A 25,251-nucleotide genomic window follows, 5' to 3' on the forward strand; every position below is an offset into this window, starting at 1 on the left:
TTGGTAGTGTCATAAAGTGTATTTTCTTAGTCCAAGTAAAGTGACACAGTATAGTCATAATGTTTCTTGACAGTGTCATAAGTGTATTTTCTTAGTCCATGTGACACAGGGTGGTTATAATGGTTTATGACCGTGTCAAAAAGTATATTTTCTACAAGTTAGTAGAAAATGATTTAAAATAGTTATTTAAAATAAGATGGGGGGGGGGGAAACATGACTGTAAAGAATTCATAACAAAAATAAAGGACGAAGGACAAACTTTCAAATGAAAGGAAACTTCTTGGCAGGGACAAAACATTTTGAATAGGTGTCATAACCAGCCATAAAATAACGCAATATATGCCACAACAGGTGTAAATATATGGGTCATGACAGTGTTAAGATCATGTTATGTCAGGTGTTATGACATATTACGATATGGTTATGACTGTGTCATAACTTATTATGAAGCTGGGTGTCAAGTAAAGTGTTACTAAACAAAACAATGTACATGGGCAGCTCAACTGAATCCAACATATACAACTGTATAGGCTACATGCATTTTCCGGTGGTCAAATACATTTTAATTTTTTTGAACCTTTATTTAATAAAGGCCATTTAAAAATGTTTGCCTACTTCAGTCTTTAACTCGAATACCATTTTGTTTTTCCAGGTTTCGGATTTCCCTCATTTTCTTCTGGTTTATCCCAGGTTTTCAAATAGAAAAACGAAAAGAAAAAAAAATCTGTGTTCACAACGATGCTTAAACCACATCAGGGGACGACTTTTGAGGTCTAGGAAAAATCTAAGAAATTGTGTTTTTTTTGTGTGTAGTTGCCCTTTATTTCAGTGAGCATGCCCTGCACTGTTCTTTGGTGAGCAGATTTTCTGTAGTACAGTAAGCACATACACTACCGTTCAAAAGTTTGGGGTCATTTAGAAATGTCCTTGTTTTTTTAAGAAATCTAACATTTTTGGTTCATTAAAATAACATCAAATTGATAAGAAATACAGTGTAGACATTGTTAATGTTGTAAATGACTATTGTAGCTGGAAGGCGTAAAGAGGCCCGTAAGCAACCATCACTCCTGTGTTCCAATGGCACGTTGTGTTAGCTAATCCAAGTTTATAATTTTAAAAGGCTAATTGATCATTAGAAAACCCTTTTGCAATTATGTTAGCACACCTGAAAACTGTTGTTCTGATTAAAGAAGTAATAAAACTGGCCTTCTGTAGACTAGTTGAGTATCTGGAGCATCAGCATTTGTGGGTTTGATTACAGGCTCAAAATGGCCAGAAACATAGATCTTACTTCTGAAACTCGTCAGTCTATTCTTGTTCTGAGAAATGAAGTCTATTCCATACGATAAATTGCCAAGAAACTGAAGATCTCGTACAACGCTGTGTACAACTCCCTTCACAGAACAAAAATGTGATTTTAAACCTAACCCTAACTTATGAAGGCCAAGTTTAATGTGTTGGTCCACCAGACCTTCTGCGCATTTGGGCAGAAGTGTTTGAGGTTAGGAGTAACATGACATCACTTTAGAGCCTTATGCCCTGCTTCAGCACAACATGTCACCCTTTTATAAAGCACATGTTTATATCACATTCGACATAGCGGGTTATGGCAACTGACATTGGTGATTATGTCACATAGTTAGGCCACATTTATGAACCCTTTATAAACCATGGAATACAGTTAAATATACTTTGCAACACATTTATGTAGTGCTTATGAAGGCATCATTTAGCTTCTATAATTTGAACATCGTTTAAAGCGGGACCAAGTATTGTATATGACATTTGACAATATGTGTGTTTGATGGATTGTATCCATTTCTGTTTCCCTTCATTGACATCGGTAGTTTTAGTTCTCTTCCACAACAGGCAGGATTTCTCAGTGGTGATAGGGCATAGGGTTCCATGTGCGATACCACGACCTGAAACGTAAACATAACAGATTCATCGCTCATCTGTACAATGCCATGTTGCCATTACAGCACTAGAATAATCTTCTGGGTGTCTCTAAAATGACACCATATTCCCTATGTATTGCACTACCTTTGCTTGGATGTGGTGAGAGGTGAATCCCTTACCCTGGTGAGCTGAAGGATTGGTTGACCTGGGAGGTCAAAGCAGGGGAGCCAGACGAGAGTGTGCCGAGCGAAGGCCCATGACTAGGACTATTAGGAGAGGGACTCGATGACACTAGAGCACAAATGAATAAACTCAATTTAACATGCACACTCACTTTACAAGAAAGCTTGAGACTTCATACAGTGAGTTTCATATGGATGAAGGTTTTACAGGTTAGATTACTCAGACAGTGTGGATTTCACACAAATGTCTTCATGCCCTTCACTTTTACAGGTCTTAAGTACTACAGACTACGGTGGGGTCCAAAATGACTGATACCTTTGATAAAGATGAGCAATAATGACTATAAAATGAATGATTCAAGTACTGAGCTATATTGTATGCTGAAACACATTTATACTAATACAATTGCTCAGAGAAAGAGATTTTGTTTAACAAGTAATCAAAAAAAATCTTTAAACGGTCAGGATAAACATTATTGACACCCCTAATGATTCTTATAAATAAAGTAGTCAAAAGTTCAGTGTTTGGTCCCATATTCCTTGGACGCAATGACTACATCAAGCTTGTGACTCTTAAAAACTTGTTGGATGCATTTTCAGTTAGTTTTGGTTGTGTTTCAGATTATTTTGTGCCAAATAAATATGAATGGTAAATAATGTATTATATTATTTTGGAGTCACCTTTATTGTAAATAAGAATAGGATAGGTTTCTAAACACTTATACATTCATGTGGATGCTACCATGATTATGGATAATCCTAAATGATTTGTTAATAATGGTGAGTGAGAAAGTTAGAGAGTCAAAGATCATACCCCCAACACATGCTAACCTCCCCTGTCATTGGTAACAGTGAGAATTTAGCATGTCTTGGGGGTATGATCTTTGACCCTCTAACGTTCTCACTAGATGTAGTCATTGCATTCTAGCAATATGGGTGTCCCAACTTCCGCCAAAGTCGGTCACTCTCCTTGTTCGGGCGGCGTTCGGCGGTTGACGTCACCGATCCACTTTTCATTTTCCATTGATTTTGTCTTGTCTTTCATCACACCTACTTCCAATTTCATCAATTACACGTTGTGTATTTAACCCTCAGTTTTAACCCCATGTCCTTGTCCGTAATTGTTTGTTGTAGTGCTTGTGCACGTTATGCTGGTGTGTACTGGGTTTTGTTTGACCCATTTATTGTATTGATTCTGTTCAGGGTGGTTTATGATTCATAAACTCAACCTTTGTAAATCAGTTTCCGCTCTCCTGCGCCTGACTTCTCTGCCGCCAGTAGCATCGTATTACAATGGGACCAAATACTACATTTTGTCATAAATTAAAGTACCGTAATTTCTGGACTGTTAAGCGCACCTGAATATAAGCCACACCCACTGAATAAAAAAAAAGATATGTATTTTGTAGATAAATAAGCCACATATGTCTATAAGCCGCACGGCTTGTTACAAAAATTAATAGGCCTTTAAACGAAACACGGCTTGTAACAAAAATAAATAGGCTTCAACATCGGTGGAAGCTTTTCTCCCGATGCCGTGCAGCTCAGAACACAGGTGAAGTGCGTTTTTTCATGCCCAGTTGTTTTCAGCGTGACGGATGATTCGCCTTTCCTGTTGACAGCTCGAGTGAGAGGCAGGTCAAACGTCAGAGGAACCTCATCCATATTTATGATGTCGTGCGGGCCGATGGAATGCTCCGCTATCTTTGCATCAGTGAATTTGCGGAAGTTTGAAACTTTTTCCTTGTAGTCGGGAGGGATCTGCTGAAACAGACTCGTCAGTACCCTAATGGACAGGCCTTTACGTCTCATAAATCTTAGACACCACGATGGTCCACCTCTAAAATCCTCAAACTTCATTGCGGTGGCGATTGTTTCAGTCGGATCTGCACAGTTGAAACACCTCGGCCGTCTGCTCTCTGTGTGTTGACCCAGTCTTCAAGCTCATTTTCTAGTTCGGGCCATCTGCTTTTCTTCCCTCTGAAAGCTTTTGTTGTCTTTTTTTGCACTGAGTCAGTTCCTCACGCTGCTGTTTCCAACGTCTTATCATCTACTCATTAAGGCCAAGCTCCCGTGCAGCAGCTCTATTTCCTTTTCCAACAGCTAGATCGATCGCCTTCAACTTGAAAGCTGCATCATATGCATTTCTCTGTGTCTTTGCCATGATGAGGGTGACAAAATGACTACCGTAATCAGAATGATGGGAAGTTTGAGCGCACTCGATTTACGTCACATTATGTGGCGGTGCTCAGTTTTTTGGCGGCATGAATCTTGTGAAAGCGGGAAAAATCCATAAATTGCCACGTCATTGTATAAGCCGCGAGGTTCAAAGCGTGGGAAAAAAGTAGCGGCTTATAGTCCGGAAATTACAGTAGTCTAATTTTTAGGGGTGTCAATCATTTTGACCCCTACCTTACGGAGAAAAAAATATTACTTGTTACAGAAAATCTCATTCTGTCACAAATCCCGCTGAAGGTGGTTCCTCTTCCTGTTTGGGCGGCGCTCGTCGCTCGTCGTCACCGGTCTACAAGCTGCCACCGATCCCCTTTTCTGTTTCAGTTAGTTTTGTCTGATTTGTTTGGGTTTTGATTTGGGCTATTTAACCAGGTATGCCCGCCTGCTTTTGTGTAGGCTTGTTTTTCTGTTCACGTGGTATGTATTCTCGTGGACTATTTTCTCCGGACTGTTTGGTCCTGCTTTTGGGCTGGTTTAAGTGACGCGCCTTAGTGTTTGGTCGTTACCGTTACTTGTTGTTCTGGATTAAAAGATCACGATTGAACTACCTCTGCTCTCTGCTCCTGACTTCTCCACCCACTACTCCTAGAAGCCGTGACACATTCTCTGAGCAATTGTATTAGTATAAAATAATATAATCTCTTCATTTTAGGGGCCAGGGGTTCCTTCTCCAACTGGACCTATACCTGGCCACCATCCACCCAGCTCCGTCAGGCCGTGAGAGGTTGTCCGCCAACGTCTCGTGCCTCACCGGGGAAGCCCTGGAGTGGGCCAACGCCGTATGGAGAGAGGGAGATGCGGCGATAAACCAGTTTGAGGAGTTCACCTGCCGTTTCCGGGCAGTCTTTGACTGCCCGGAAACTCAGTTGGTAGAGCATGGCGCTTGTAACGCCAGGGTAGTATGTATGCACCCATACGTAGAATGTATGCACACATGACTGTAAGTCGCTTTGGATAAAAGTGTCTGCTAAATGGCATATATTATTATTATATATTCACCCGCCCTACGTTCGAGCGGCGGGTGAGCTCCTCTTCCATCTGAGGCAGGAGACGAGGAGCGCCCAGGAGTTCGACCCTGGAGTTTAGGACCCTGGCTGCCGGCACGGGATGGAACAACAGGGCCCTGATCGACCATTACCGCTGCAGTCTGTGAGAGGATGTCCGTCAGGAGTTGGCATGCAGAGACACCACCCTTACGTTTGACCAGCTGGTGGACATGTCTATCCGGCTGGACAACCTGCTGGCTACCCGCGGACGTTCAGATCGGGGTCTGGTGGTTCCATCCCCCTGCACCCTCTCTCCGATACCTATGGAGCTGGGAGGGGCGGTGCGCAGGGAGAACGGAGGGGGTTCCAGCTTGTGCACCATCTGTGGCCGCAGAGGTCACACTGCCGGGGATCGAGGTAACAGGCATCGAGGTAACAGGCAGGGTGCTCTGGCGTCACCCCAGGTGAGCAGGCACCATTCTCACCCAGAGCCCTCTGTTGCCCATATGTTTGTCTATGTTACTTTTTCTGAGTTTTCCCAGCATATTGTCGATTCAGGCGCGGCTGGGAACTTTATAGATAGAGCGTTCGCCTATAGTTTAGGAATCGCATTGTTCCCGTGGTTGTGCCCTTCCCCGTTCACGCCATAGATAGTCGACCATTAGGGTCAAGTTTGATCAGGGAGGCCACCGCTCCTCTGGGCATGGTGACGCAGGGGGGAGGCACAATGAGAGAATTAATCTCTCCTTATTGACTCTCCTGCGTTTCCCGTGGTGCTAGGCCTACCCTGGTTAGTTTGTCATGACCCCACTATTTCTTGACCACAGAAGGCTCTCACGGGGTGCTCGCAGGAGTGCTCGGGGAGGTGTTTAGGGATTTCCGTTGGGGCGACTATGGTGGAAGGTCCAGACCAGGTCTCCACCGTGAGCAATCCCCCTGAATATGCAGATTTGGCTCTCGCCTTCTCTAAAAAGAAGGCAATTCAATTACTACCCCATAGACGGGGCGATTGTGCGATAAATCTCCTGGTAGACGCTGCATTTCCCAGGAGTCACGTGTATCCCCTCTCACAGGAACATATGTCTCCGAATCCCTGCGTCAGGGGTACATTCGGTCCTCCACTTCACCTGTCTCCTCAAGTTTATTTTTGTGAAGAAGTAGAGAGGTCTACGCCCGTTTATTGACTATCGGGGTCTGAATCAGATCACTGTGAGGTATAGCTACCCGCTACCACTCATAGCCACAGTGATTGAGTCAATGCACGGGGCGCGCTTCTTCACCAAACTAGATCTCAGGAGCGGTAACAACCTGGTGCGTATCCGAGAGGCAGACAAGTGAAAGACTGCTTGCAGTACCACCACAGGGCACTATGAGTACCTCGTCATGCCGTACGGGTTGAAGAATGCACCATCAGTCTTCCAAGCCTTTGTAGACGAGATTTTCAGGGACCTGCACGGGCAGGGTGTGGTGGTGTATATCGATGACATTCTGATATACTTCGCTACATGCGCCGAGCATGTGTCCCTGGTAAGCAGGGTGCTTGGTCGCCTGTTGGAGCATGACCTATACTTGAAGGCTGAGAATGCTTGTTTTTCCAGCAATCCGTCTCCTTTCTAGGGTATCGCATTTCCACTTCAGGGGTAGAGATGTAGAGTGACCGCATTTCAGCCGTACGTAATTGGCCGACTCCCACCACGGTAAAGGAGGTGCAGGGTTCTTAGGGTTTGCCAACTACTACCGGAGGTTTATCCAAGGTTTTGGTCAGGTAGCGGCTCCCATTACCTCACTGCTGAAGCGGGGCCCGGTGCGGTTGCAGTGGTCGGCTGAGGCGGACAGGGCTTTTTAGTCACCTGAGGGCTCTGTTTACCTCGGCTCCCGTGCTGGCCTATCCGGATCCCTCTGGCATTCATGGTGGAGGTGGACGTGTCCGAGGCTGGGATAGGAACGGTGCTCTCTCAGCGCTCGGGTACGCCACCGAAGCTCCGCCCCTGTGCCTTCTTCTCAAAGAAGCTCAGCATGGCGGAGCAAAACTATCACATGGGGGACCGGGAGCTGTTGGCTGTCGTCAAGGCTTTGAAGGCATGGAGACACTGGCCTGAGGGGGCTGGACACACTTTTCTCATCTGGATTGACCACCGCAATCTGGAGAACATCCAGGCAGCGAGGAGACTGAACCCTCGCCAGGCAAGCTGGGCCATGTTTTTAATCTGTTTTGTGTTTACCCTTTCCTACAGACCAGGCTCCCAGAACTTGAAGGCAGACTCATTGTCCCGGCTGTATGACACAGAGGAGCGGCCCAGTGACGGGGCGTCTGTACGTCCCGTCTGCTGTTCATGACCGGTTAATCTATTGGGCCCACACGTCACCCTCCTCTGGTCATCCTGGGATCGGTCGGGCAGTGCGCTGTTTGAGCAGGAGGTACTGGTGTCCTACCTTGGCTAGGACGTGAGGGTTTATGTTTCCACCTGCTCAGTGTGTGCCCAGTGTAAGGCTCCTAGGCACCTGCCCAGAGGTAAGCTACACCCCTTACCCGTTCCACAGCGACCTGTCGACCAAGGCCAAGTTCATGGAACGTCTGGGGGTCTCGATCCGCCTTACTTCAGGTTTTCACCCCGAGAGTAATGGGCAGGTGGAGAGAGTGAACCAGGATGTGGGTAGGTTTCTGCGGTCCTATTGCCAGGACTGGCCGGGGGAAAGGGTGGCGTACGTGCCCTGGGCCAAGATGGCACAGAATTCGCTCCGCCACTCCTCCACTCCTCCACTAACCTCTCTCCCTTCTAGTGCGTACTGGGCTACCAGTATGCACGACTGTTTCAGACAACTGTTTCAGGCACGAGGAGGAGTCCGTGTCTACCTTCAGCAGGCCATGAGGCGCCCAAAGAAGAACGCAGATCGCCACCGCACTGAGACCGCGGGACCGGGTCTGGCTCTGGACCCGAAACCTGCCCCTCCACCTGCCCTGCTGGAAGCTGGGTCTGCGGTTTGTCTTCCATCACACCTGGTTCCAATTCCATCAATTCCATCAATGTTGTGTATTTAACCCTCTGCCCCCCCCCCATGTCCTTGTCCGTAATTGTTTGTTGTAGTGCTTGTGCACGTTATGCTGGTGTGTACTGGGTTTTGTTTGACCCGTTTATTGTATTGATTCTGTTTACGGCGTCTGCTAAATGACTTAAATGTAAATGTAAATGTTTATGGTTATTAAACAGTGTAAATCAGTTTCCGCTCTCCTGCGCCTGGGCCAGTCGCATCGCATTACAATGGGACCAAATACTACATTTTGTCATAAATTAAAGTAGTCTAATTTTTAGGGGTGTCAATAATTTTGACCCCTAACTTTTTGAGAAAAAAATATTACTTGTTACAGAAAATCTCCTTTTCTGAGCAATTGAATTAGTATAAAATAATATAATCTCTTCATTTTTTGGAGCATACAATATAGCCTTTCAATTATTTATTTGATACAGTTGTTATTGCTCATCTTTATCAAGGGTGTCAACCATTTTGGACCCCACTGTATATGAAGTTGTCTTAAATACAGATTATATGAAGTGCATATGGTGACACTTGCCTCCTCCTGAAGCAAGAGGGCTGTATGATCTGGACGTGGAGGCCTGAAACAGGGTGTTACATGAAGGCTAGTGGGAAAAAAATAAGACAATGTACTGAAAATGTTGTAGTGTACATAATGCATTACTATTACACTACTCTTTTATTATACAAATCTTATCATATACCAGTGAAGAGCGAAAGCCCCTAAAAAGCAACTTCTCGTTTTGAAAACGGCCTACGTGCTATTGTTAGGAGTCAGAAACATTTATTCTAGTGTCAAAATGGACACTATTCAAATATTATAATGTTGGTCATCAAGTTAGTCTCATCCAAAACTGAAATTTGCAAGGTTATAGGAAAAAAAGGTATGTCACGGAATGAAGGGTACCTTCAATCCTGCCCATATGCCCACAGCTGGAAGCACCCAAGTAATAATCCATTTTGAGTGCAGCTGCACGTGACCCAATCATAATGCCCATGATATCCCTATGGGTCTTGTTAGGGACCATCAGTAAATTACACAATGTACATGAGACAATATTTTAAATGGTTAATAGCTCTAAATTTCAATGACTTAACCTCAAAACAACTATAAACTGTAAAAATTCATATAAAAATATTGAAAGCATTTACAATGTGTAATTTATTGACGGCCCCCAACTAAAATCAACTTTGCCACAGTGGCACACCAGCCACGCTAATTGGCGAAAGCAATAGCTTGACTGGGCAACTTCTTAATGACCAAGGCGAAAAATGTGGCCAAATCAGAAAGTTCAGCCCCCCTTAAAAATATATAGGCTTTCAAATTGACTTGAAAATATAGAGCTACTGTACATATTCCTCGCTGGCCACTTTACTATCATGAAAAAAACATACAACATTTTCCCAAAACATTATCACTAAGAGATTTAAAGCTAACCATTCTGGGGTTGAAGTTATGTGATTTCATGGGTGAGGGGGACACAGGGCAGTAGATCCTCTTTTCCTTCTGTCTACGGTTACAGAACCACACCCGCACCACCTCCTTCTCCATAGACAGCTGCTCTGAAATCAGCGTGATCTCCTCCGAGTTAGGCTTGGGGTTCTGAATAGAAACATGGGTATAATGGTATTACTGTAGGTGCTATTAGCATCTATGAACCTTTATAATGCCTTATGATATGGCATATAATATGTAGCCGCTCTGATATGATTGTGATCTTCTCTGAGTTGTGCTTAGGCTTCTGAAAAGAAACCTTGGTAGTTAACTGTAAAGCCTGCAAGTACAATGCTTATGACTTATTATAAGCATGCATGAGCTTCTATAATGTCTTATAATAAGCCATATCATATGTATCAACATTGCAACTAACTTTGAAATGGCTGCTATGTAGTCACTCAAGTGCCACAAGCAATGTGCACGAAGGGGGATTGTTTTGCTCCCTGCATGAAGTGTTTTTAAATACAAAATTATATCAACAGTTCCTAAATTATGTATTTATGGTTGGAAGTGCAGGGGACAATGTTAGGGGATAGACAGAGTTAACTCACGTCAAGAAAGCGTTTCTCCAGGGTGAACTTGATGTTGGTTTCAATGCTTGTTCTCTTTTTCCTTTTCCTTCCATAGCCTTCCATCGGGGGGGGTAGAGAGGCAACGTTGGCCATAGAGTCAGAGGGAGAATTCTCTGATGTGGAAAGAGATAGTGAACATGATTTAAAATGATTTTTTTGAGCCAATAAAACAAAATAAATATCCCCTCGGCATAGAAATCAACAGTACAAGTGTGTAAAGACAAAATATGTTATACACTATAGTACCTGCGTCGCTCAGCCACTTCTCCAGTAGCGGCTTCAACTTGCACATATTTTTGAAGCTCAGGTTGAGTGCCTCGAAGCGGGAGATGGTAGTCTGACTGAAGTCATTCCCATACAGTTTCCCCATATCCAGGCCTACATCACCCTGGAACACACACAGGATATATTTTAATCTGATTATGGCAAACTTTCAAATAATAATGTTATCTCTTTGAAGTAGTTTGACTACAGAAAACATGTCACTTCACTACTGTCTTTGCACTGTGTGTGTTACAAGGCTGACAGGAACATTTGACTTTGCCATGACTTATGCCATGTTTATATGATATCTGAGTGAGAGTGACTAACAAAAAGAGTTCAGGGCCCATTGGCATGTGCCTTGCATTCCCGGTCAGTAATTCAGCCATGATTACTACAATATTTAGATAATTGGCTAGACTAACTTACCTATAAATCTATCAAATGTTAGCTGACGTGGGCTTATTGAGTGACTGACAGTGACTGACATAACAAGAGGAAAACATTTGATGCACCATCAAATTTCGAAATTGCACGTTGTGTATTCTACAATACTAACTAACAATAAGTTGAGACCCCCACTGACTTCCTAAAAATAAAACCACATTTTATTGCATTTTTTGGTGGTTTGGCTGTGGGGCCCTAAGAGGCTGCTTATTTTGCTTACGCCTAGAAACAGCACTGCCTGTATATGTGGTGTCCGGGGCATAGGGAAAATAACAAGATAGCAAAAATACAAATAAAGCTATATTGTATTTTGAGCCAGTGGTCCTCAGTCTGTACCTGGGTGAAGCCCAGTTTGATGCGTCTCTGTTTGAAGGCCTTGGCAAACTGTTCCAGCTCCTCTAGGTCGCTGGGATCGTCCTGCTGGGGGGCCCCAATGTGTTTGGGGACCTGCAGGTGGGACATGTCCACGTGTCCTTCCATGGACGACGACGTCAGGCCCGACCGACTCATGGCCTTTCAGGAGGAGAAAAAAGGTTAAATGGATGATAGAACGTGTTGTGTATGTGTTCAGCTATGTGAACATTTTAGCAGTGTTAGAAACCTTGTTCATATGGAAATGTAACATGTTTTTGTGATATGCAAATGTTCTCTTCATATTTCCTCATTACTACACCGAGTGTACAAAACAGTAGGAACATCTGTTCATTCCATGACAAAGACTGCAAGGTGAATCCAGGTGAAAGCTATGATCCCTTATTGATGTCACCTGTTAAATCCACTTCAATCAGTGTAGATGAAGGGGAGGAGACAGGTTAAAGAAGGATTTTTAATGCTTGAGACAATTGAGACAAGGATTGTGTATGTGTGTGTCATGACGTTGCCTTATTTGGGTACAGCAAGCCCATCCCCCCTCTCCCTGCCTTCCCCTTTCCTCCTTCAACTCTGCTGCTGTGGTCAGATAGAGGTCGTAAATTCCTGAGGATCTCCTCATGGCCACACAGTACAGAGATAGAGTGAAGTTTCATAGAGAACAAAGGAATTTCTTCCACCTCACAGAACTCGAGGTCCGAACAAATTTCATGTTCCAGAGAAGGTATAAAAGATCGGTAAAGAATCCAGCTACGAACTGGTCCGTTTGTTACAACTTGGGGAAGCTCATGGGAGACGGTGTGGCCACATTACCATAACGCTGTTTATATAATAGCCTCAGATATGAGGTTTACATCTAATTGTTGTATAAGATGAATGAGTGAGTATGATGCCAATTCCCTTTTGAGTTTAACTGAATCAGAGGACCGCCCCTGAGCCCAGTTAGGGTCAGGCATCCTGGGACAGCCCCTTTTCGGCAATTCCGAATAAAACCCAACTTTGAGAAATTATCACCAGACCATGTTTTTCTCAATCACGGGAGTACAAAGATTGTAGACCATTGCTGAATATTTTAACCATACCACGTGGTTAAACTCTTAGACTATCGATACCGACAGAATAAGAACAAGTCTTTGATATTAATTACTAGTCTGCAGCTAGGAATTCGGTATCATTGAACGCGAAGAACGACAACTGCTGAAACATCTATTCTGTAACAAATTAATGAATGTCACTCTGAACTATTCCCTCAAACCAAGACAGAGAGAGAGAGAGAGACAGAGAGAGAGAGAGGACAAAACTCTCCAACAGAAACAAACTTTTCAACAGCGATCAAGACGACACAGTGAGCGTAAATATATAAATTGATTGCAATTGTTCCCGAATGAGTGAGCGTTCATGTGCAAAGGATTAGCATTTAAATTGTTATAATTATCACTCTAGTGACTTCTCAGCTGACTCCCCCTTTTGTCCACCAAGCCGCGATCCCAATCAAATAAAAAAGGCACTGTTGTGTTAAACAAACAACATATCCAAAAACCAGGACAGGTCAAAGTAAAATGGAAAATATGTCAAGGACATTCACAACTGTTGTACAGGACCTTTGCATAATTGTCATGATTAGTGCTTTCAAGTTTGTATCTGTACATTTTTGACAAGCTGATCATAGCAGAAAAATAAAATGTATTTATGCTTTTCCCGCTGTGTGAACACATTGCAAATAGTCACATCCATTAGTCACAGGAATCAGGACTAATAAAGCGAATGCAATGACCTGTTTTACAAATGGTGGGCCTATCACATGGAAGGGCATATATAAAATTCCATTGCAGTCTTTTTTTGTGTTTTACAAAACTTGCGGACTCCTTCACCGCAGTCAACGTGAGTAAAACATTTAAACGTATTAACCCTCGCAAGGCTGCCGGCCCAGACTGCATCCTTAGCCGCGTCCTCAGAGCATGTGCAGACCAGCCGGCTGGTGTGTTTACGGACATATTCAATCAATCCCTATCCCAGTCTGCTGTTCCCACATGCTTCAAGAGGGCCACCATTGTTCCTGTTCCCAAGAAAGCTAAGGTAACTGAGCTAAACGACTATTGCCCTGTAGCACTCACTTCCGTCATCATGAAGTGCTTTGAGAGACTAGTCAAGAATCATATCACCTCCACTCTACCTGATACCCTAGACCCACTCCAATTTGCTTACCGCACAAATAGTTCCACAGACGAAGCAATCGCAATCACACTGCACACTGCCCTAACACATCTGGACAAGAGGAATACCTATGTAAGAATGCTGTTCATCGATTACAGCTCAGCATTTAATTACTTAGTACCCTCCAAACTCATCTTTATGCTCGAGACCCTGGGTCTCGACCCCGCCCTGTGCAACTGGCCGTATTTTCAAAATCCGGAAAATAAATATTTCCTACCGTCATTCAGAACCAAAAATGAACCTGATTTCAATGACCGGAAAATACGTATTTTTCCCATGTCTGGAAAATATGCCTTTTCAACTTACTGGAAAATATGTATTTTAAACGAGCGGAAAATATGTATTTTCACATTTCATTCAGAACCTAAATTTAAACTTAACTTCACAATCTGGAAAAAACATATTTTAAATGTCTTTTAAACGTAATTTTGCTTACTGGGACTATTCTAGTTTTGCGGGGTGGCATTTTTTTGGTCTCGACAAAAATGGCAAGGTCCGGCTCTGAACTCAATATTAGGAAGGTGTTCGTAATGTTTTGTCCACTCAGTGTATATCTGACTGATGTCAGTGAAAGTTCCATGATACTGTAAGACCTTATCCCTCTCATGGTATGTCCTGTAAACAGATCATTCGTTTATCAAGTTCAAGGATCCGGATGCATAACCTGTATTGTTGCCCTTTAATCTACTTAGCAAATGTGATCACTTGACTTACAGCTAATAATGTCAACTGGTGTAAGAGGTATGATTTTTACCTGAGGTGTTAGTGCTAACCCAGGCTGATGCTGGAGGAGACCTGACTGGCTCTGGGTGGGAAGGTTGTGCAGGTTCTGCTGCAGAAGTGCTACACAGGGGCAAAAAATTGTTATTGATACAATTTGTTTAGAGAAGTATCATAGATATTGTAAACTTCCCAGATTTTTCAGAAATCCTCATTGAAGGATTCCCAGTTGGAGGATTCCCTCCCTGCTTATTCTCTCCTGGTTTTCGGAGTCCTCAAACTGGTATACTGTATCTGGAAAAACTGGGAACTGTGGGAAAGTTTACATTATACATGTTTACCTTGATGCCCCGTATGTTGTGTCTGAGAGAGGAGGAAGGAGGAGGGGGATGAGAGATGGTGAGAGCCTGACATAAGCACCAGCTGCGGCATGGTGTGGAGGGAGGGGAGCTCCTGTGGAAACAGAAATACTATCTTAGATTTTTCATTTATTTAAGATGTATTTATCCAGATGAGTCTCGTTTAGATCAAATATATTTTGCAAGGGAGACCTGGATGTAAACCAAAAGACAACCAACAAAATGCATTCCTTAAAGAATGACTATTTCCTCCTATTCTTAGAAAATGATCAATAATCATAGCTTTACGTGACATTAAACATGGGGTGGTATATACAGTGCCTTTAGAAGGTATTCACGCCCCTGGACTTTGTCCCAAATTTTGTTGTTTTACAAAGTGGGATTAAAATGGATGTAATTGGAATCTACACAATATACTCTGTAATGTCAAATTCAAACATTTGTAAAACATGAATAAAAATAAAACACCTATATATCTTGATTAGATAAGTATTCAACCCCCTGAGTCAATATATGTTAAATTCACCTTCACCGTCTGCTAAATGACTTAAATGTAAATGGAAATGATTACAGCTTTGTCTTTCTGGGTAGGTGTCTAAGAGCTTTGCCCACCAGGATTGTATAATATTTGCTTATTATAATTTGTTTAATTCTCCAAAATATATGCCATTTAGCAGACGCTCTGCCAAGTTGGTTGTTGATCATTGCTAGACAGCCATTGACTTGCCATATATTTTCAAGGTTATTTAAGCCAACACTTGAATCCATTTTAAATTCAGGCTGTAACACTACAAAATATGAAAAAGTAAAAGGGTGTGAATACTTTCTGAAGGCACTGTATCAAGCGTAATAGAGTAGGAGTGCTGATCTAGGATCAGGTCCCCCCCTGTATATATAATCATATATATTATGATTTAAAAGGTAAAACTGATCCTAGGGCAGCACTCATATTTTAAGACACTAGATACATATGGCCCCTGATCTACTGAGACAGAAGATGTGTGACCTACCACTGACAGCTGGCTTGCCTGGACTCCAGGTATTGGGGATCCTTGTGCCGGGTGACATGTTTTGTGTGCATGGAGAGAGTCGTTGAAGTTCTCTGTTTTAATCTGTGAACCAATCACATGACAGTATTACTCACTTTCCTCCTTCCTGCTGTCTGATGTTGACATTGTCTTTAGAAGAATAACAGTCCATTAACACTGTCTTGTCTTTTTCAATGGAAATCTGCATATCAATTGTGTATGACCAATTGACATGGAACAACCAGGCTGACATTTGGCCTATGTTGTCATAGATCACAGTGTGTGTGTCTGTCTCTCTGTCTATGTGTGTGTATGTGTATCTCTTTCTGTGCGTGTGCGTGTGTGTGAACCGGTTGGGTTAGGCTGCTGGACTTGTTTAACAAGATACAAACTGTGATAAACACAACTCCCCTCAGGCAGTGCAGTATGCAAATGTCTCACCGGGGCTCAATGCAGTTTCTGTAACCCGCAGGACTAAAACAATAAACCTCTAACAATCTCCCAATGCCAATTGGAAATACATAGTTTACGAATAACTTATAGGGAATAGGATATAATAATAGGAAGACATTGAGGTATATAAACAGTTGTGCGAAAAATCTGATGATCTTAGTTTAACTGTCCAGCAGTCTATTCAGTTCCTGTAATACGATAGTAGAAGTTCTTATGACATTATTTACACTGTCTTTCGTACATTACTTTCAGTTTGGACTGACATCACAATCAATGTTTTTCTTATAAAATCATACAAGTACCAATTGTCTCAAGACATATGGCATGAAGTAAAAACCTTTCAAGTTTTTCTATATCGAATAAATTGCAAACATGGATTTCCTGTAACATCCTACTATAAATCTGTTCTCAGACGGAAAGTAGCTCCCACTTGAATGAATTCCCATTTATGGAGAGTTAATCTGAAGTTAGAATTAAATGTGTTTCTATACTCACTTGTCTTTGTTCAATGTCTGCAGGAGAAAATAAATATCAAATATTAGACAGCCAAATATCACAATGCCCTTCCTAGCATATTAGGGCTACACTGGGTTAAACTACCTTTAGTTTCTAAGAATAGGCCTACACATTAAGTAGCGCTCTGGATAACAGCATGGCTCAGAGATGGGCAAATGGCGGTCCTCTCCACCCTATGGCAAAAAATGTGTAGAATTGCAGCAAAATGTCTTTAAAAGTACAAAATGTTTTCTTCTTTCCATAGCAAAATTGCAGGATATCTCGCCACTGTTAAGTGGGGTCCTAAAAGGTTTTGCTCGCAAGGTGGGGGGGACCCAACTCAACTGAATTTCACTTAGGGCCTCCAAAAGACTAGGGCCAGCTCTCACTGCATGTGTGGGTATGGATGTGGGTACGCAGACCCGCAAGCTACTGCGGCCCCTGATTATGAGTTCAGGTTTTTCTGTAGCCCCCACCCCCATCAAAGTTGCCCATCACTGGTATGTGTCACGCCCTGGTCTTAGTATTTTGTGTTTTCTTTATTATTTTGGTCAGGCCAGGGTGTGACATGGGTTTATTATGTGGTGTGTTTGGTCTTGGGTTTTTTGTAGGTATTGGGATTGAGGTATAGTGGGGTTATCTAGAAAAGTCTATGGTTGCCTGAAGTGGTTCTCAATCAGAGGCAGGTGTTTATCGTTGTCTCTGATTGGGAACCATATTTAGGCAGCCATGTTCTTTGAGTGTTTCGTGGGTGATTGTTCCTGTCTCTGTGTTTGTTTGCACCAAATTGGCTGTTTAGGTTTTCACGTTACGTTTGTTGTATTGTTCGTAGTTTCATCTTTATTAAAGATGTATACAAATAACCACGCTGCATTTTGGTCGTCCTCTCTTTATCCAGAAGAAAACCGTAACAGTATGGATGGTTTTTCAGGATTAAGCTACAAGAGGGAATATTAAGCAAATCATTAAATCCTTTCTAATAACTTTCATGAATAAGGCATTATAAATGCTTGTATATAATGCTATATATATAAACTTCAGACGGGCCTGGCTTAAGCAGGGGGACACATCTGGCACTGCAGGATTTGAGTCCCTGGCGGCGTTGTGTGTTACTGATGGTAGGCTTTGTTACTTTGGTCCCAGCTCTCTGCAGGTCATTCACTAGGTCCCCCCGTGTGGTTCTGGGATTTTTGCTCACCGCTCTTGTGATCATTTTGACCCCACGGGGTGAGATCTTGCGTGGAGCCCCAGATCTTGCGTGGAGCCCCAGATAATTGCTCCCACAGTTGATTTCTTCAAACCAAGCTGCTTACCTATTGCAGATTCAATCTTCCCAGCCTGGTGCAGGTCTACAATTTTGTTTTTGGTGTCCTTTGACAGCTCTTTGGTCTTGGCCATAGTAAAATTTGACTGTTTGAGGTTGTCGACAGGTATCTTTTATACAAATCTTGTTTGTTTGTAGGTGACCAAATACTTATTTTCCACCATAATTTGCAAATAAATTCATTAAAAATCCTACAATGTGATTATCTGGATTTTTTTTCTCATGTTGTCTGTCATAGTTGAAGTGTACCTATGATGAAAATTACAGGCCTCTCTCATCTTTTTAAGTGGGGGAACTTGCACAATTGGTGGCTGACTAAATACGTTTTTGCCCCACTGCATATATATATATATATAATGCTTGTTCATAATGCTTTATAAACTAGAATACTTTTTTATAAACATTTATAAATTGTTACGCTCGTAACACTTGTAATTATTTATAAATGTTTACAAATGATGAAGTACTTCTTTATTTAAAATAATTGATGAATGCTATTTCACAACATTTATTATAACGTGTTATAATAAACAACACACAGAGACACCATGCCCTGAATTTTATCAAAATATAGGATAATAATATACAAGATACAGCTTCTTGGCACTAATCATATCTATCCTAATCAGGGGTATAATGTATAAATTCAATACAGCCATATGGATGATTCACCACCATGTGGAGTGATTAAGAAGGTTATGATCATTTTAAGCCTACACTGGCACCCTCCCTTCAATACAACAATACCATGTGACAGACAGAGAGTGCAAAGGTCTGCTGTGACAGGTAATCTTCCCTCATTTGAATTTCAAATGGTACCTCTGGGAGTTTGTGGCGAGCGATGTGCCTGCTCGACCCACAGTATGGAAATCTCTCCCCCCCCCACCACCCTGTTCAGAGGCCAACCCTCCAGTATGGAAATCATCAAGCCATGCAAATCAGCTGTGTAGTCCTGGCAACCTTTTCAGGCCCTTCCATTGTAATGTTTACAGACCCCCAGGTGCACTGTACACACGGACTAAGGGACCTATTCATTCCGCGTTACGGAAATCCAGCTTTACAGCGTGATTGAAATTTAAAGGCAATGTTCCCGGTTTAGCAAAGACTGCATTCACGGTAAATGCTGCATATGTCAGCTCAATCAAAAATTACCTTTAAAGCCGCAATATCTAACTTTGGCAACCCAACCAAATTCACATAAAATTGTGTAATTGATCTGTCATTCTCATTGAAAGCAAGTCTAAGAAGTTAAATTTGTTTCTGACAGGTTAGAGAGCCCTAGGACCCACAGACCAAGCGAGTGTAGCGATAGCAGTAGGTTAAACTGATCAGTTTTGGAACACTACGCATAGTGTTCAGTGGATCTGTTCTATGTGAGCTATTTCTATACTTCTCGTTCTTCAGTTAAATTTTTTCTTCTTTTAATTTCGGTTCTGTAAACCATCTTCAAACAGCTTTTGGTTATGGTAAAGACATTTCACAGCGGTTTAGATGGTACAAAGATTCTCTACACTATACTTGCTTGTTTTGCCACATAAACTGAAATTAGGCTAACTATTAGAATTAGCAACCAGGAAATGGTGGAGTGATGTTTGCCTAGGTAGCCTAGTGGCTAGAGCATAGGGCCACTAACCAAAAGGTTGCTAGATAGAATCTCCGAGCTGACAAGGTAAAAATCTGTCATTCTGCCCCTGAACGAAGCAGTTAACCCACTGTTCCTAGGCCGTTGTTGTAAATAAGAATTTGTTCTTAACTGAGTTGCCTGGTTAAATGAATAAAAAGGTCTTTACATTTCTATTGCAGATTCAGAAATGTTTCAGCTTTACAGATTGAATAGAGCCCTAACTCCAAACCTAGAACTATAATGGAACTGGGTTTAACTTCCATATAATGGTTATATCACACCCCTTGCAATTCTAAAATCTCTGATAAAAAGTGTCTTATGATTTTGTTTCCCATAATACACATTACCATACTAATAGTAATGGTAATTGAGTTGACAAAGAATAGACTGTCTGGTTGCTCTGGATGACTACTCAGTCAGGTTTTCAGTAATGGGACTGACAGTTTCTGAATCAAGTGTCAAAGCCCTCCATCCAGGATACACTGCTGTAGAAATCAATGCACCTCTGAAAGTGATATCTGGAAAGCCACTTTCTGCAATTAATCATGGTAGTTATACATCAATAAATATTGATGACTCAGCAAATAGACTGTTTCTGAATTTCTTATTTGTATTTCTCATCTGTTTTTGTTCTACCTTATGTAGTATGACAGTGAATTCGGAGTGTATTCAGACTCCTTCCTTTTTTCTACATTTTTTTGCCCTACAGCCTTATTTTATAATAATGACAAAGGGAAAACAGGTTTTTAGAAGTTTTTGTGAATGTTTAGAAATAAAAATTAACTGAAATATGTTATTTACATAAGTATTCAGACCCTTTGCTATGAGACTCGAAATGGAGCTCAAGTGTATCCTTGTAACGGCGTTCGTCTGTTGTAAGAAGAGAGTCGGACCGAAATGCAGCGTAGTGGTTACTCATGACTTTAATGAAGGAAAACGGAACGATACATGAAATAACTCATAAATACAAAAACAACAAAACGGAACATGAAACCTATTACAGCCTATCTGGTGAACACTACACAGAGACAGGAACAAACACCCACAAAATACAAAGCGAAAGTCAGGCTGCCTAAATATGGTTCCCAATCAGAGACAACAACAAGCACCTGACTCTGATTGAAAATCGCCTCAGGCAGCCAGGCCTAACAACACCCCTAATCAGCCGCGATCCCAAATAATACAAACCCCAATACGAATACAACATATCATACCATCATATCATACCATGTCACACCCTGGCCTACCCAAACATATAACGAAAAACACAAAATACAATGACCAAGGCGTGACAATCCTGTTTCCATTCATCTTGATTGGAGTCCACCTGTGGTAAATTCAATTGATTGGACATGATTTGGAAAGGCACACACCTGTCCTTATATTGTCCCACAGTTGACAGTGCATGTCAGAGCAAAAACCAAGCCATTAGGTTGAAGGAATTGTTCGTAGAGCTCCGAGACAGTATTGTGTTGAGGCACAGATCTGGGGAAGGGTGCAGCATTGAAGGTCACCAAGAACACAGTGGCCTCCATCATTCTTAAATGGAATAAGTTTGGAACCACCAAGACTCTTCCTAGAGCTGGCTGCCCGGGCAAAGTGAGCAATCGGGTAAGAAGGGCCTTGGTCAGGAACCTGATGGTCACTAAGACAGAGCTCCAGAATTCCTCTGTGGAGATAGGAGAACTTACCAGAAGGACAACCATCTCTGCAGCACTCCACCAATCAGGCCTTTATAGCAGAGTGGCCAGACAGAAGCCACTCCTCAGTAAAAGGCACCTAAAGGACTCAGACCATGAGAAACAAGATTCTCTGGTCTGATGAAACCAACCGCCACATCTGTTGGAAACCTGGTACCATCCCTACGGTGAAGCATGGTGGTGGCATCATCATGCTGTGGAAATGTTTTTCAGTGGCAGGGACTGGGAGACTTGTCAGGTTCGAGGGAAAGATGAATGGAGCATAGTACAGAGAGCTCCTTGATGAAAACCTGCTCCAGAGCACTCAGGACCTCAGACTGGGGCAAAGGTTCACCTTCCAACAGGACAACCACCCTAAGCGCACAGCCAAGACAACACAGGAGTGGCTTCGGGACAAGTCTCTGAATGTGCTTGAGTGGCCCAGCCAGAACCCGGACTTAACCCGATCGAACATCTCTAGAGAGACCTGAAAATAGCTGCGCAGCGACGCTCCCCATCCACCCTGACAGAGCTTGGGGGATCTGAAGAGAAGAATGGGAGAAACTCCCCAAATACAGGATTGCCCAAGCTTGTAGCGTCATACCAAGAAGACTCGAGGCTGTAATCGCTGCCAAAGGTGCTTCAGCAAAGTACTGAGGTCTGCATACTTATGTAAATGTCATATTTTAGTTTTTAAATGTTTAATAAATTAGCAAACATTTGTCATTATGGGGTATTGTGTGAAGATTGATGAGGGGACAGAAAATATATATTTTAGAATAAGGCTGCAACATAATGAAATGTGGAAAAAGTAAAGAGGTCTGAATACTTCTGGAATGCACTGTACCTTGTTATTGATCACTACATTGTTGGGTTTAGAGCTTGCAAGAAAGGCATTTTACTGTACGTGTGTATGTAACATTAAAACTTGAAACCGATAAAAGGTCTCCATGCTCTAGTATATTATACAAATACTATTCATGAATTTGCTGAGGGGATATCCTCTCAAAGGTACAATTAACACACAGAGAACTATCTTATCTTATTTCATACAGACCTTTCATTGAAAAAAAAAATAATTAGGGAGTTATGTTGTTTGATTAATTTTGGTTCATTTGTGTTGAAAAATACAATAAAACAATGAACTGTAAGCTGTGGGAAGGGATTCATGATAACTTTGCTCTCGGGGCAAAACGATAGTGATATTTTCTTCTCTTAACTGATGGTCTTGCGTAGCGTTGTGGCTATTAGTGTTAGATTACATGAAATTCATAGCTGGTGTGATCCTGATGTGATCCTATGAGGTGAAGTTGATTCAACTTGAAAGGTTAATGCAACCAGCTACTGCTGCACTCATATTTCAAGGTTTCTCAACCTTGGAGCAGGAAAGTTCAACTAACATTAATTCCTGAGTTCTCTCAACACATTGGACAATGTTTCTACTCCTAGTGTACTCAAATGATCCCAATTGTTTTACATTGATTTGTTTGAATAATATGAATGAAGCTGGGGCAACATCATGATGGAAACGGATTAAAAAACTATTTTTGTAAGATTATGTCCAAAACTTTAAAACAATGAATTCACTTCCATACACTCTGAATCCAAGTTCCACATTTTCATTGAGTTTGTTCCGTGTTTCACCACCTCTCCCATGTCACCTAATAGCCTGGGGATGTGGCAACTTCTCTGCAAACAGCTTGAGGTACAGACAGCACATCCTGGTAGAGCCTCCAACGGACCGAATCAACACATCCTATTTCAGAAACACTTGTTCATAGTAAAGTGTTATTGAGGGAGATGTTTGCTGTTGATAAGGTTCTTTCAACCAGAAAAATTATACAGAGAAATAATAATTCACTATTCACACTGTGGTAATCAATACACCCTAACTCCCCACTTATCAGTAAAGGATTGTGGAAGAAATGCTGATAAATACTAAAGAGTTTGTGGGACATATAGCTTAAAACTACAAAACAAATGTGCAGACACACCATAACTATTTCAGAAATAAACTTTTAGGATTAAAATAACCATAGCAATGTAAAATGTTCATGCTCTGCATGGAAGTGCCACATACCCATGCATCCATGAGGACAGTACGAATAAGCAGAAATTTAAAGGAAAATTCTGTAAGGCTATTTTGTTTTAAACACCACCATCACCAAGAAAAATGTTTAGCAGGTGCAATGGAGGACAAAAGTTTACATCACAATTTGTTCAGATACACCCGACAAGAGTTAGCGACAAACACACAAATTGAAAATAAACATTGAAAATCAGGTGAAACATCCTTACCTGCTTGTTCATGGTGAGCCTTTGAGTGTTCCACACCATCTGTGCTCATCTTAATATCTGTAAATGATAAATACTGCTGATTTTCCTAAAGGATTGTAACTTCACTGGGACAGTGCAGCACACAGCTCTACCAGTAAAATCAAATTGAGGTTATTCTAATGCAGTTTACTTTCAAATTTTCTCCGACATGTGATTGCTGTTATAATATTCATAAGTTGGAGGGTATCCCCATTCAGTATTGACCACAGTTACTCCAGCTCTCCACCCTATCTGAACTCAGTCAAAACCAGATGAATCAAGTCAAGAGAAACTCACGTTTGTTGAAATGGCTATTTTTTGTTGTTGCTTTTTATTACATTGAATATAAATATGTAACACTTGAACAGGTAATTTATTCATTTTGAGTAAAAAAATAAAATAATAATAATTACCTGGATTGAAGAATTGTTCCACTCACTGGTTTAGAAAGCACTATGTGAATATGTCCTTTTTTTTCTCTAAAAACATGCTGGTATTGGGATAGAAATTTCACAAACCAACTAGTGCTCATCTGCATTTACCTAAGTAGGATAGTGGAGGAACATTGACCTTTTTTTTAGTATCCCACACAGGCAGAGTCATTTGCATAAGTCTCTCTGTGTGTCCTATCCAGTCTCAGTTCTTTTGCATAAAACAACAATGGGTTGTCTGCGAACTTAGGAAAGTTGCTCTTCAGTGTATGTGTTTATATAAAGGGAAGGATAAAGGGAAGGACAGCATATCGCAATGGCATAACTTAGCATCAAAGCAGGGCATATTCGGGAGAGAATTATAGTTATTTGTCACTATGGAACGAGATTGAAATCTACCAATGGGCAGAAAAAATGAGCAGACTGCCAAAATGTGGGTAACACTTTTTAATACATTTCATGAATAAGGTGTATTTAATTATCAATACATGTCAATTTCGTTATTTGTAAACATTTATAAACATGAGCACTTACAGGCATTGTAAGCATTACAGTTCATTCGCATTTATAACATGTTATAACTGTATAAAACGTTATGACAGGTTTGGTTCGAAGTGCATTATCATCTGCTTCTTTTCACTACAAGACAACATTGTGCTAGTATGTTTTGAGAGGATGCCACAACCACAGGTCTGTCTGCCTGAATGACATGAAGAAAAGAAGGCATGGGACACACGAAGACCTTCATACAAATGATTTTGGTCAATCTTAAAACAGATAAAGAGAATATTGATGTCCAGTGGGAGAATGGCCCTGGTGGCGGAGTAAGCAGCTGCCTTGCTCCTCTCTTTGGTTGGCTTGTTGAAACAGCATCTTCAACGGTCTTTCGTGCCATTGGATACGCTCCTTCACACATTGCTCCTACAGAAAGACAAATCCGCACATGTGCGTGCACACACATACACCATAAGGAAATCTGGAAAAGTGCTCAACCTCGGACCCATGTAAGCTTGTCGTCTCCTAGACACATGCATTCAACACAGTTCTCCAATTAATGCACACATTCTGACAGGTTAGAGAGCCCTAGGACCCACAGACCAAGCGAGTGTAGCGATAGCAGTAGGTT

General features: G+C 41.8%; 1 protein-coding gene across 2 annotated transcripts; it reads right to left on the reverse strand.

The window, feature by feature from the left end:
* Positions 1–1,314: 1,314 nt before the first annotated feature.
* Positions 1,315–24,237, reverse strand: LOC124000347 (POU domain, class 2, transcription factor 3-like). Of its 2 annotated transcripts, none has more exons than XM_046306641.1 (13): positions 24,108–24,237; positions 23,677–23,733; positions 16,752–16,768; positions 15,786–15,887; positions 14,758–14,869; positions 14,451–14,539; positions 11,450–11,626; positions 10,652–10,793; positions 10,385–10,518; positions 9,774–9,938; positions 8,874–8,940; positions 2,079–2,190; positions 1,315–1,922 (listed from the first exon to the last, which is right to left on the reverse strand). In XM_046306641.1, the coding sequence occupies exons 2-13, from the start codon at positions 23,723–23,725 to the stop codon at positions 1,880–1,882; spliced, it is 1,209 nt and encodes a 402-aa protein (XP_046162597.1). In that variant the 5' UTR covers positions 23,726–23,733; positions 24,108–24,237; the 3' UTR covers positions 1,315–1,879. The 2 variants fall into 2 exon arrangements, with proteins under 2 accessions (XP_046162597.1, XP_046162598.1); XM_046306642.1 differs by having other exon boundaries at positions 23,677–23,749; positions 24,108–24,233.
* Positions 24,238–25,251: the final 1,014 nt, after the last annotated feature.

This window comes from Oncorhynchus gorbuscha, linkage group LG16 (assembly GCF_021184085.1).
Source record: "Oncorhynchus gorbuscha isolate QuinsamMale2020 ecotype Even-year linkage group LG16, OgorEven_v1.0, whole genome shotgun sequence".
Classification (NCBI taxonomy): Eukaryota; Metazoa; Chordata; class Actinopteri; order Salmoniformes; family Salmonidae; genus Oncorhynchus; species Oncorhynchus gorbuscha.